General features: G+C 51.0%; 1 protein-coding gene across 2 annotated transcripts in view; it reads left to right on the top strand.

The window, feature by feature from the left end:
• Nucleotides 1-13,547, top strand: part of TXNRD2 (thioredoxin reductase 2) — a 47,741-nt gene that overhangs the window by 7,412 nt on the left and 26,782 nt on the right. For both annotated transcript variants that reach the window (XM_066365355.1, XM_066365356.1), the window contains exons 4-8: nt 74-218; nt 1,210-1,284; nt 2,132-2,210; nt 2,699-2,761; nt 6,365-6,435. In XM_066365355.1, the coding sequence (XP_066221452.1) occupies nt 74-218; nt 1,210-1,284; nt 2,132-2,210; nt 2,699-2,761; nt 6,365-6,435 (433 nt within the window). The remainder of the gene's footprint in view (nt 1-73; nt 219-1,209; nt 1,285-2,131; nt 2,211-2,698; nt 2,762-6,364; nt 6,436-13,547) is intronic.

The following is a 13,547-nucleotide window of genomic DNA, read 5'->3' on the forward strand; positions in this document are numbered from 1 at the left end:
AACTGTAGAAGAACAGGAAAGTCTTTGGCGTCACCTGAATATAAATGTAAATGTGTTCTTTTCAACATACCAGGCACCAGGTGGGGCCTCGGAGGCACCTGTGTGAATGTCGGTTGCATCCCCAAGAAGCTGATGCACCAGGCAGCGCTACTGGGGGGCATGATCCGTGATGCCCCCCACTATGGCTGGGGGGTGGCCCAGCAGGTTCCGCATGACTGGTAAGGAACCCATCTATTCCCAGGGCTTCTCTGCTATTCACGGAGGAGGTGGAGGCTTTTTCATCTGTTAACCATCAGAGGAGGGTGCTGTCCCATGGGGCTTCTCAGCCAGGACAACCCTGGGCCCCCAGGCATTTGGCAATGTCTGCAGACATTTTTTGGTTATCATCACAGGGGTGGGGGGAGGTGTGTGCTGCTCTGTCTACTGGGGAGCACCCTAGGATGCTGCTAAAGGCCTTACAGTACACAGGACACCCCCACAGAGGATGACCTGACCCATGGTTCGGGGTGGGGGCTGTTTTAGGTTTAGTAGGCGGTACATGATCCACTCAGAGCCATGCACAGGCCCCCTTGTGGTTCTCAGATGACCTGGACACAGGGCTGCTGCTGTGTCCTGACCACCATGGACCAAATCCCTGTTTCCCATGAGTTCAAAGGTCCACAGCCCCAAACCTGGGACAGGGATGGTGGCCATGGGGAGGGCCATCATGTTTTACCAATTTTAGAAGCACCTTAGTCTCTTGGTGTTTATGTTAATGCACTGGGCATTAACAGAATGCAAACATTAATGCTTGCATCTAACAGTGCATCTAACAGTGTGTTTGAAACTCCACAATTATCACCTGTGGTGGTTTCCTTTTTTTTTTTTTTTTTTTTTGCAGAGACAGAGAGAGGGACAGATAGGGACAGACGACAGACGGGAAGGGAGAGAGATGAGAAACATCAGTTCTTCGTTGTGGTTCCTTAGTTGTTCATTGATTGATTTCGCATATGTGCCTTGACTGGGGGACTACAGCAGACCTAGTGACCCTTTGCTCAAGCCAGCGACCTTGGGCTCAAGCCGGTGAGCCTTGCTCGAACCAGATGAGCCTGCGCCCAAGCCAGCGACCTTGGGGTTTCAAACCTGGGTCCTCCGCATCCAGGTCCAATGTTCTATCAGGCCTGGTCAGGCCTGTGGTGGATTTTAATGTTTTGTTTTGTGTAATAACAGGAAGAAGATGGCAGAAGCTGTTCAAAACCACGTGAAGTCCCTGAACTGGGGGCACCGTGTCCAGCTGCAGGACAGGTACTGAATCTTCGCCGGGTCCCCTGGCCTTCTCTGGGTCATTTTATACCTTGTTCTGTCTCACCCTGGTGGGCACCAAACAGGCCAGACACTAGGATGGCTTTAAAGCCACCCACAGAAGGAGGGTGGTATGAAATTGTGTGTCTGTGTCCTGCAGCTGTTAATGGGTTGTAGAGTCACTGAGGACTTCTGTGGGAGCTTCAGGTGGAAAATGGAGGCAGGGCCTGGCATTGGGAGAACACAAGATCAAGGTTGCAGTGAAGGCTTACCACAGCCATCGAGAGCCCACCACTACAGCATGGCCATTGTGATTGGCAAGGGTGGGTTGCTTCTGCACACCCTGCTTACAACCACCCTTCTGCTCTCATCGTACCCATTTCCTGGTCTCATTGTCCCCTAAAGGCTGGGAGTGATTCCTATCTTCTGAGTACTCTCCCTTGCTAGCAAGAAATTGGTGGTTTGGGTATTATGGGGTAACTGGGTGCATGTGGGGCTTCTTCCTGGTGGATGTGCCTCGGTGACATCAGGGGAGGCCCAGCCACTTCTGCTCTCACATGTCAGAGCTGTACTTGGGCTCTTAGGACTACACTGACCAGGCTACTATTCCTGTCTAGCAGTTGTGGTCACCATGTCCTAGGGAACCCCATGGGGAGAAGGCAAGCTGCCCCGCCCCGTGCTTCCCTGCTCTGTTCTCTACTCACCTCTTCCCCACTGAATTATGGGTGGAGGATGGTGGACTGTGGGCCCACACCCACATTTGAGCAGTCTGCACAGTGCTCCCTGTTTGATGCCATAGGTGATGCTGAGTTTGTTTAGGAAATGTTTGAAAATCTTATTTATTTTGCAGAAAAGTCAAGTACTTTAATATGAAGGGCACCTTTGCTAATGAGCATGTGGTTTGTGGTGTCACAAAAGATGGGAAAGAGGTGAGTTCCGACTGTCCTGCGAACCTCGGTGCTGTTCTCAGTAATGAGTGCTGCTGAATTGGCGAGACAGGTTCCTCTGGGGCTGCTTGTAATTCTTTATGAGGGGTGAAATGGATCACGGATCACAGGTGACTCAGGTTGCACCGGGCTGCCAGCGGCAGGGGGCGACAGGCAACAGGGTGACAGGTGGGCGATCATACACCCTTGCAGAGTTTTGTGGGGATTCAAGGAAATGAGACACCTGCAGGGTGCTTTGTAAACTATGAAGTGCTTGGAGTTAGAACATCTGCCCTCTTCCTGTCCCCTGGACCCTTGATGGGCTCCCAGCTCCACAGGGCCTCTGAGCTGCTGTCTATAGCGTACACACTTCAGGGCAGGGGTTGTGATTAGAATCATGGGTCTCTGCCCTAGAGTACCTGCTGACATCGAGTCCTCTGTGTGGGTGACCGCGGTGTACCTGTTTGACTGTGGTTTTCTTGGTTTCTTAGACTCTGCTTTCGGCTGAGCACATTGTCATCGCTACTGGAGGGCGACCGAAGTATCCCATGCACGTGAGTGTTCTCGGAGCACAGCCTTCCCCCGCACCTGGATGGCCGGTCTCCGGGCTCATGTGATGCGCTGGTTATGCTTATGCTTCCTACACCAGCCTCACTCCCTATTCTTTCTCTTCTTTAAAAAATGTTTTTTTCTCTGCTCACCATTATTACTTTCTATTTTCCAATTCTCTCTCGAATCCACACTCTGCCGAATCAGGTCTGCGGGACCCCCAACGGCTGAGTCCTGAGAGCCATTCCCAATCCACTCTTCAGCGGGCTTCCACCAGATCTGTTCTCCTTTGTTGATTCCTTTTTTTCTCTTCAGCCTCAAAACATTGGAACATGCAGGACTTAGGCCTTGTTCCTTCTCCTCCACATCCAAATCTTTTTTTTTAATTGACATAAAACTCACATACCATAAAATGCACCCTTTGAAAGGGTACAATTCAGTGGGTATTTCAGAGAGTTGTGTAACCATCAATCACCACTACTTAATTCCAGAACATTCTCATCACCCCAAAGTGAACCCCTGTACTCCTTAGCTGTCACTCCCCACTCCCTGCTTCCTCCAGCCCCTCGCAGCCACCAGTCTGCTTTCTGTCTCTGGACTTACCTGTTCTGGACATTTCACATAAATGGAATCACACAAGATGTGGCCTGTGACTGGCTTCCTGCCCTTAGCGTAGTGTCGTCAGCATTCATTCCCGGTGCAGCCTGTGTCAGAACTTCATTTCTTTTAACGACTGAATATATTGCATGGTATGTGTGTGCCCCCCTTGGTTTCTCCCTTTGTCCCCCGATGGACATCTAGGTTGTTTCCGCTTTTAGCTTTTATGAATATTGCTGCTGTGAACATCTGTGCAGAAGTTTTTCTGTGGACTTGAGTTTTCACGACTCTTGAGTACTGTGTATCCTCAGGAGTGGAGTTGCTGGGTCATATGTTAACCCTGTGTTTAACCTTTTGAGAAACGAACTGCCAGACTGTTCCAAAGTAGCTGCACCATGTCCTACTCCTGCCAGCAGTGTATGACGGTCGTGCATTCTTGTTTCTTTGCATGTCTCATAATTTTTTTGTTGATAATGGAACTTTTCAAATAAAATAATGTGTTAGCTCTGGAAATCAGAATCTCTCTCCACTGTAGGATGTTGCTTATTATTGTTGGTGGTTTTTCAGAACTGATTTTGTAAAGTCTTTTTCTTTGCTGTGTGAGGCCTCTGAATTCTCTGCTCAGTTAGCTTAGTGGTCGGCTAATGACTAGACAGAGTTTCCCTTAACCACCTGAAACCAAGAAATCTCCACATCTTTGCCGAGGGCTCCCGGGGGGCATTTCGAGGCATACCTTCAACCCTCGGCCAGGCAGGGGAAACTCTGCCTTAGTCCTCACTTCCTGCTGAGTTCAGCCAGCAGTGAGAGCTCAGTGCCATTGCAGGCCTATCCCAGGTGGGTGCACAGCCCAGTGCCAAAGCCTGCCATCCAGGTCCCAGGAATGTGTGGGAGCTGTTCATCCCTCAGCTTTTCCTTTTACGTTTTTGGTTGGTCTGTTGTTTGCGTCAACTGGGATCCATCACTCCAGGCAGCCGTGATGTTCAGTCATTGGGCAAATCCTCCCCAGGGAGAGGCTTTCAGCACTGGGCGAGTTCAAGTGAGGTCAGATGAAGACAAGCCTATTGAGTGGGGTCTTTCAGGGAACTACCAGCCAGGTCAACCAATGACTGTTCTTTGGGAAGGAGCTTTGAACAGGCTCCAGCTCTGTTCTGCTCCCTCCATACTGTCATTTTTCAAGGCTGCCACTGAGCTGGGGGATGGGACTAGAGTAAGTTAAAACTCTACAGAACTTACTGTTCTTACCAAATTTTAGCCATTTTTCTTGACTCAGTGTTCCCTGTGTTGTCACGAACCTTCAGTTCATTTCCAGAGTTATGAAAAAGTTGGGTCTGATAGGTTTTGCCAGTTCTTTTGCTGTTTTATGGAGGGGTGTACTTTGGGAGGTCTTCAGTTCACACCATTTTCACTGACATCACCTCCTGGCCAGTCTTAGATGTGAGGGGTTCTCTGTTGTTCCCTCCCCCCCCCCCCCACATAAGGAAGGTAGAGCTGAGGAAAAGGCCCCAGGCAGGGTGACAGAACAGGAAGCAGGAAGGGGAGACAGGGGTTTGGCTGAGGCCACATCCCCGAGGGTCTCCCAGGGACCCCAGGAAATGGGTGCCGTCAGCCCTGAGCCTCACGTGGGCCGCAGCAAAGTGTACGGGCCCACTTGTCCCACGGGGCTAGAGGCCACTCCTACGTCCTACTTAGACCCAGATGGAGCGTGGTTGGAAGAACAAGGAGTGGTTCTGTTTCTTCTGACACACCTAAGTCCCAAACCTCCAGTTTCTGTTCTGGGCTTTCTCTGGAAATGGGGCACTGAGGAAAAAGCATAACTCCAGTCCTCGGAGATCACTGGACCCTCTCTTCTGCTGACAGGGCAGCAAGAACAGCTTCCAGAGGGAACCAGGCAGCTTGTCCTGGGCGGGCCCTTGGGCAGGCTGCATGGCTCTATGGGATAGCAGAGTGCTTTGTTCAAGGTAGCTACACTAGATAGGGGCAAAGCGGGTGACTGTTAGGGACCCCCCACCCAGCAGCTAGGCCCATGTTGGTTCCGCCTGAAGACCCTAAAGGCCACAGTCACTTCTAGGAGCCAGGCAGTTATCTCAACTCCTTTGAGGCACTGGCAGAGCTGCACACATGCCCACGCCAGGGTGCCCTGTGGAGGGGACTTGCCTGGCTCCACCCTGCTGGCCCTCGGCTGGGCAGCAGCCCATGTCTCTGTTCGCCCAGAGGGAGAGGAGGCAGGAGCTGCTGCTCCTGGTTCTGGCTGTTCTGCTCTCCGACACCTCACCCAGCATGACCCTACTGCCCACCCTCCTGGGTACCCGCCAAGACTCGCTTGAGTTTTAGTCTCTTTGATTTTCAGACCTTTCAGTTTCCCTTCAGCAAACCCAAGAAATTCCTGGCTTTATTTTTTTTGCCAATTGGAATCGTAAACTGTTTGAAATCCATTTCCTCTCTACCAGCACATCGTACTTTCACAGGCCTCTGCCCGGGCACTCGTCCTGATGTCTTCCCACCTGCTCAACAACCCCTCAGGTCCCACTGGCTTCACAATGATCAGTGTCCATCCTGGGCACAGGGCCCACCTGTGCTTTCCCTCGAGGGTGCCTGGTTGCGCCCAGCTTTCAGCCTGGAGCCCTTGAGCTGGCTTGCTCCCCACCCCTGCCGAACTTGCCCCCTCCGCTCCCCACTGCTCTGGGTCTGGATGAAGGCGGGGGGGGGGGGGGTCCTGGGAACAGAGAGGAAAGAGCTGCTGGCTGTGCCCTGGCTCCCTGGTCACCTCACACATCCAGGGAGAGCTCAGTGCTTTCATGCTGGGCGGATGGCACCGTGAGTTAGATATAAACAGGTCACCTGTCCCTAGAGGCCACACCCTGAGGAAGAGTCTCTGGAGCAGGGAAGTGCACCCACAAGTGAACTGGAGTGGTTCTGACTGTAGTATGTCTACAAAATGGGCATCCCCTTTGAGTACGTCTCAAGGACAGGCCAAAGGACTCTTTTCTCACAATGATCTTTTTTTTGGATAGATTGAAGGGGCCTTGGAACATGGAATCACAAGTGATGACCTCTTCTGGCTGAAGGAATCTCCTGGAAAAACGTAAGACCTGACCCGACGTGTGCCCGAGGCAGTTCCCCTTTGTTTGTCTTCATAAACATCAGGGCCGTGTAGAATCTGTGTCCTCTCTCCTAGTGCGTTCTTTTTCATCTACCTGAGAGGAAGACAGAAAGCCCATTATCTGTGTCCCTTTGAGAGGTTGTTGACATGTCCTGTGACTGTCTTGGAAATAATGGCGTGTGTGTCACAGAGTGAATCGGACATTTATTGTCTAGGGCAATGGTTTTTAAACAGGTCCAGGAACCCCAGAGTTCCAGCGGGTCCTTGTCAGGGACATCAGAAAGGGGGTCATCCAAGAAGGAAATAGCCTGACCAGGCAGCAGCACAGTAGATAGAGCGTTGGACTGGGATGCGGAGGACCCAGGTTCGATACCCCAAGGTTGCCAGCTTGAGGGTGGGCTCATCTGGTTTGAGCAAAGCTCACCAGCTTGGACCCAAAGTCGCTGGCTTGAGCAAGAGGTCACTCAGTCTGCTGTAGCCCCCTGGTCAAGGCACATATAAGAAAGCAATCAATGAACAACTAAGGAACTGCAATAAAGAATTGATGTTTCTCATCTCTCTTCCTTCTTGTCTGTCTATCCCTATCTGTTCCTTTCTCTGACTCTCTCTGTCTCTACCACAAAGAAAAAAAAGAGGGAAATAGGTTCAGGTCATTAAGAAAAGCCCTCAGCCTCTCTGGCCTCAATCAGACTACACCACTTTAACCTTGTTGCTACCTTGGACTTCCCTAGGTCTAGCAAAGAAGGCTCTAGAGGCCTCAGAAACCAAGTCCAGTTGTGGAAATGAGACCTGTGGGATGTGAGTGGTTTTACACTCCCCAGGCAGGCTCAGTGTACTAAGTTCACTTTCTCTGCATCCACAGAACTGTCTATTCTAGGTCCAGACATCTGCAGGGGTGGGGGGGGGGGGGGGGGGGACGGGGATGGGACACAACACTTCATTCTCACAGAGACAAGACAAGAAAGACCACCAGAGGGCGGCAGAGGCTTGGTCGTCAGCAGCACTCAGCTGCCTTCAAGAAAATATGAGTGGAAAAGGGTGTCCACAGGTGGACAGGCATGTGTACACAAGTGTACAAGTGGGGCAGTGTGTAAGTGTGTGTGTGCATGTCATGTACTCTGCTTACCACCATCGTTTGCCATTCACGAAGCATCTTCGTTCAGGGCTGAGGCAGGATTCCCTTGAATGGATGTGGTGCAGTTTATGTTATCTTCCCACCACTCACGAGCATCTCAATACTTTCTCTTTTCCATTGTTAGAAAATGTGCAAAGGAAACCTTTGGTGTACATCTTATATACTGTCATAAGTGCTCCTTATGTACTACTATATCTGTCAGGGTGTTTTCACAAGTAGAAACCCCAGGTCCAGGGCAGGTGCCCTTCACACCTTCACATATCTACTAAATTCTTCCTCCTGGCCAACTGCACCGTTACACGAGCATTTCTGCCTCCTGTCCCCCTCCTCGCCACATGGGCATCAGCTTTTCCATAAGGCATAAAATAGAAAAGAGCCTAACCTGCTCCGGTCAGGTGAGCACCGGCTCCTTCTGCCCGAGGCAGGTCTGAGTCCCTCCCAACATCTGCGCTTAAGCTCATGCAGGTTTGTGTCCCTCTGTCCATCACCTTCCACCAGTCCCCTAGGCTGTGGTTTGTCTTTTGACTTGGAGATAGTTTTTCATGTAGAAGTTTTAAATTTTTATGTTGTCACATTTATAATTTTTTTCTCTTTATGCATAATTTCTGAGTTTCTGTTCTTTTATCCTTGCCTATTCAATAGGTTAAACATGACCTGGTTTTATTTGCATTTACTATTATTATTTTTTTGTGTATTTATTGGCTATTTAAAATTGAGTGTCACCCTTGTCGGATAACTCGGTTGGAGCACCATCCAGAAGTGTAGAGGTTGCGGGTTCAATCCCCACTCAGGGCACATACAGGAACAGATTGATGTTCCTGTCTCTCTCTCTCTCTCTCTCTCTCTCTCTCTCTCTCTCCTTTCCTCTCTCTCCAAAATCAATAAAATAAACATTTAAAAGTAAAATAAAACAAAATTGAGTGTATGTAAGTTTGCGTGTGTGTGGTGTGTGTGTGTAAATTGTCAGCTTGGTCCTTGGCCTGCTTTCTATCTGGTTTTTCTTTTTCTTCTCTTATCTCTTTCTTATCTTCCAGCTGGTTTGCATATTAGGGCTGTGATCCCATGTCGTTTATGTTGCAGACTTTCTCAGCTTGTCATGTCTTTTAACTTGTGCAATGTACAAATTTTTTTTTAATGTAACTTAGATCTCTTTTTACACTTAATGGCTTTTAGATTTATTGCATGTTCAGGAAGGCCTGCCCCACCCCCAAGATTGTTTTTGAAATAAAGCTCCTGTATTTTCCCTTAGGGCTTCCACCCTTCAGGTTTGCCTTTGTGTCCTTGGGTGTTTGCAAATCACCTGCGTTGTGGTGAGGTGGAGACCAGTCTGCTGGTGTCCACGGTCATTCCCCCTCCAGCCCTTCAAGCCAATCTGAAAGCTCCTTCCAGAGTTGAGTTTCTATTCTGCTCTGGCTCTCAACTCCGGTTTGCCTGTGCCACTGGCCAGAGTGCCTGGCATCATCTTCAGGCAGGGCTAGGGAGGGTGGCCCGGGCGCAGTGGGTGCCGGTGGCGGCCCTCAGCACGATGGCCCAGGCTTGGGCTGCCCCTCTTTCGCTGTGCGCTGGGTGCAGTGGCCCATTCGGCCGGGAAGACACGGCCCCAGATACTTTGGTCAGGAAAGAAACTGCAGTGTTTATTTTCTTCAGGGAAAAAAAAAAAAGATTTTAGAAGATTTTTTTAAACAAGCTCTTTCGTTTAGAAGGAATCTAGGTATGTTATTGTTTAAGGAAAAAAAGTGTTTGCAATGTATCAGTCACCCGTTTCGTTCTGAGCATGATTTATGTGAGGAAATGGTTTTTTTAAAAAATTAAGCTGGAGATATATCCCTGTACGATGCTTCTGTGAAAATGCGGCTTTTGTCCGGTGCTGTTAATGCAAGTTGTAACAGTGTGATATGGGAGTCAGTGTTTACATGTTACATTCCTCTGCGCAGTCAAAATAAGCCCGCAGGGTCTACAGTAGCATTTCTGTATTTTATCAGCTTGGGCTGGGGCTGAGGGGGAGGCCTCCGCTCACACTTGGAGGGGCTGTTTCTGCCAGATTTATTTGCCTTATAAATATTCCCCGTGTTTATTTTAACTCGCCTTTAAAATGGAGCTGAAATTAATATGGACCTGAGGGCTGCCCCCTGGCCCCAAGTGCCTCCCGTCACTGGGCGGGGATGTTTCTACTTGGCCCCATCAAGGAGGCCAAGCTGGTGGCCAAGGGTGCCCAATGTGCCTGGCCGCCTTCTGCAGTGGGTGCTGACTGGCTCCCTAAGGCCAGTTGGAGGCTTCGGGTGGGCACAGTCGGCCCCAGGTTTCTCATGGATTCAGCAGCCTCCCTCTCTTCTTCTCTCCCCATGATGGACACGAAAGCAGCTGGGTGGGACCTTCTTTCAGGGTGCGTCTGCACAGAGCACAATGGCGGGGCCTAGCTTCAGATCTGGCCAGTGGAGCCCACAGTGGGGCCTGTGGCCTTCACCCTCCTGTGGTTGCTCCACGCCCCCTTTGCTGCTCTTTGTACCCCCATGGCCACAGTGGTGTCCTGGCCTCATGAACATGTGAGGAGCCCCCTTTTCTCCTTTGCTTGTGTCCAGGTCTGTGGAGCCCAGGGCTAGACAGATGGCAGAGAGGGGCGGCCAAGCCCAAGCCTGGTCGGTGGAATCAGCACCCTCACTACGTAGCTGGGTACTGATTTGGAACCCCTGGAGGAGGCCTCACATGTAGAAGACTCCAGCAAGTGCAGCGTGAGTTCCCAAGTTTGTGAGCAGGACCCTCTGAGGCCAGGCGGGGCGGGCCAACATGTGCGGGGTCTAGGGCAGGACTGTACAGGTTGGCATCTTCAGTTCCACCGCCCGAACACCAGCTTTGTGTCCAGCTTGATTGCCTTTTCCATTATTCTTGTTTCTTTATTTTCCTGTGGAAATCCAGGGTGGGTTGTGGTGCATGGATGATTCTGGAGGAAGGACAGACTTCTCTGGGCTGGCAGGAGCCCTTTTGGAAGGAGTGGGCAGGGGAATAATGGCCACTTGGGGAAGCTGTCCACTCTCAGTGGAGGAAATGGGGATACAGAGTGGGTGCACAACCCTACATAGGGAAGCTCAGAGTTGGTACTCAAGTCCTGCATGGCCCAGCCATTCATCTGGGCAACCCCTGGGGCCATAGAGGGAGCCTGGAAGGGGAGAAAGGTGGTCCACTCCTCACAGCTCCTGTAAGGAGGCAGGTACCGGAATATCTGGATCCGAGTGTCCTGAAGCAGCCTGGCTCCACCTTGATCCCACAGCCCCATGATGTTTGCTTGTTCATGGGGAGGTCCGCCTCTACTCTGAGGCCTTCTAGCCCCAAGCAGCCTGGTAAGAACCTGGGTCTGGACATCCAAATTTATGGTTCATGCCTGCTGCAACTGTTCGGGTCCCTTAAGGGTGGGGAACTGAGGTCACTGTACTCTAGATCCCCCTGGCTCCCTGGCCCAGCTGGTTAGCCCTTCTGCCTGGAGCTTGCTACAGGTCTTGAGGTCAGCTCTCTGCAGACCGGCGCTCTGAGGTAGAGCTCTGGGCTGACTTCAGTTTCACCATTTTTCTCTAACGGCAAAGAGGACTTGAATGAGACGGGAGATACCAAGGGTGGCTCTTCTCCCACGTTGAACTTACCAGGCAACAGAATTGCCATTTCCAGATAAGAACCAGGACCCTGTTCCCCCTGCCCACTTGGGTAGCCCAGTTTCCTCGAGGGTCTGCAGAGTTGGGAGCTGACAGACCTGTCCTGCAGCTGCCCAGCTTGCTTGTCAGCCCAGGACTGGGTACTGTCCTATGGCTGCTCCACAGCCTGACGCTCTCTGTCCTTGGGCCCCATGGAGAACTTCTATAACTTGGACTGATTTAATGCTGCCTGTCAGAGTTGGTCATGGAAGGAGTTTTTATTTGACCCTTATTAAGTCCAGAAGCTGATTAGGTACTAATAATCACTTTTCTCTCTTCCTAAGAGCAAGCAAGAAGAATGTAAATTTTATTTGGGGGAAGAACCAACCACAGCTGTTAATTTAGGAAAATACGCTGCCGCCGAGTTTTTTCATTTTCTGCTTAACTTACGTATTCATTTAGGGTGACATCCTTACGTCCACAAAGGGGAGATTTGTCCACTGCCTGGACTTGGCTGCCAACCTCTAAAGTACCACTGACCATCTCCCCAAGTGCGTCCCTGTGACTAAAACGTGTAGGGCTCAGGCTGAGGAAGACCTCCTCAGGGTGACAGTAGTTACGGGACCAGAGCCTGGAGTTGGCATCTGTTGTGGGGCTGAATGTAGAGGCTCTGGCCTGGTGGGAGTGGGCTGCCGCCCTGGGGCCCGTTTGGTATTTCCTGCTCTGGCAGGACTGCCAAGGGGCCAGGTGCCTGCCATGAGGCCCTCACTCTGGGTGGGTATTCCCCTTGGGGAGCAGATCAGGGGCCTTCAAACTCGAGAGGCAGGTGGAGAGCTCTTTAAGCTAGGGCTTCATGGCCCTGAATTAAGGCTTTTGTTTCTGTTTCCTCCCCCTATTCAGATTTTGAAAAAGAAAGCCTGCCCTGTGATTAGGCTAATCCCACTGCAGTTATGTCTTCATGTAAAATGTTCGCATACCGAAAAGCACAGAGAGTGGAACTGCCCTGAACACATGGAAAATTGAATCAGGGGTTCCTAGGTGCAAGTGGTGACTTCCGGCGTGGGTGATGCCCTAGTCTTGGGCCTCCTGATATAGTGATAAGACAACTGTTTCTACTCCTCAGAAGCTCACTCACCCCCTCCCCCCTAGGCCCACCCAGCTGGTCCCCTGATTGCTGCTGCTGCTAGCACTGCTGTCCTCCCTTGGCCTGCCAGGGACTGCAATGGTCACTGTGACTTGGTACCCAGTCTCAGTCCCACCATTCCCAGGTCCTGTCCAGGCCACGGGTCTCCTGGTGGCCAGTGGAAGCTGATCTGCAGTTTCAAACTTACCAGTAGAAACAAAATGGTGCCCTTGTCGTCTGACACTCTCCCCACTCATGTCTCGGGGGCTCCAGTGTCTGTCTCCATTTTTGCTCCAGCATGTTCTTTAGTTCATTTGATGGGAGTTCTCTGGCTGAGTTCTTGGATACTTTATTCTTCACAGAATAGTCATTATTTGATAAATTGGGGGCAAGGTGGAGTGAAAACAACACGGTTGATAATCCTGCCTCATGAAGGCAAGAAAAGGCCCGGAGTTGCCCTCCATACACATGGGAAGCTGCTTTTGTTTGCGAGATTTCAGCCACACACATTTGATCAAGGACACTCCCTTAGGAAAGGCCTGGCTGGTGTCTGCCTCCTCCCAGATAAGCCCTCTGTCAGTGACTCAGAGCTGGTGGCCGGGGATTGGGGTCACCATGACTTTGCAGTAGGAAAGGGAGGCCCAGGGCACCGAGGGGTCTCTGTAAAGGGAGCTCGGGATTTGTGCCTGACTGCCCTGTCTCCCCATCATATTCCCCATCTGCACAGTGCAGAAGGGTAAGGAGGTATGTAAGGACTGCAGAAACATAATGTTTTTGCCCAAATCAGGAGACCATGTGTCTGTGTTGCATGCAGCAACGTGGCACGAGGGCCTGGAGCTGTCCGGTAGGCCATGGGCTACGGACGGTCTACTCCCACAGGAGGGCATGCTTTTACAGGGACTGAGGCATGGAGACAAGCAGGGACAAGCCAGTTGGTGGACAGAGGGGCTGCCCTGGCGTCTGCAAAGCGTGCCTGGCCAGGAGGCAGTCAGCCCACCCCATCGCTGCTTCTGCAAACCAGATGCAAAGGGCACTCACTGTGCATTCAGCCTTGATACAATAACTTTGTTCTTGCATTTGGGGCAGGATATTCAAAGTACCTAAAATCTGTGTGTATCATAGTTTTACATCTTAAAGAAAGGCTTATACCTTTCACCATATACATCAAATCCAAAAAGCTCAGGTTTTGTCATTCTGAAAATGTCCTCATGCATAG

The sequence above is a fragment of the Saccopteryx leptura genome, chromosome 2 (assembly GCF_036850995.1).
Source record: "Saccopteryx leptura isolate mSacLep1 chromosome 2, mSacLep1_pri_phased_curated, whole genome shotgun sequence".
NCBI lineage: Eukaryota > Metazoa > Chordata > Mammalia > Chiroptera > Emballonuridae > Saccopteryx > Saccopteryx leptura.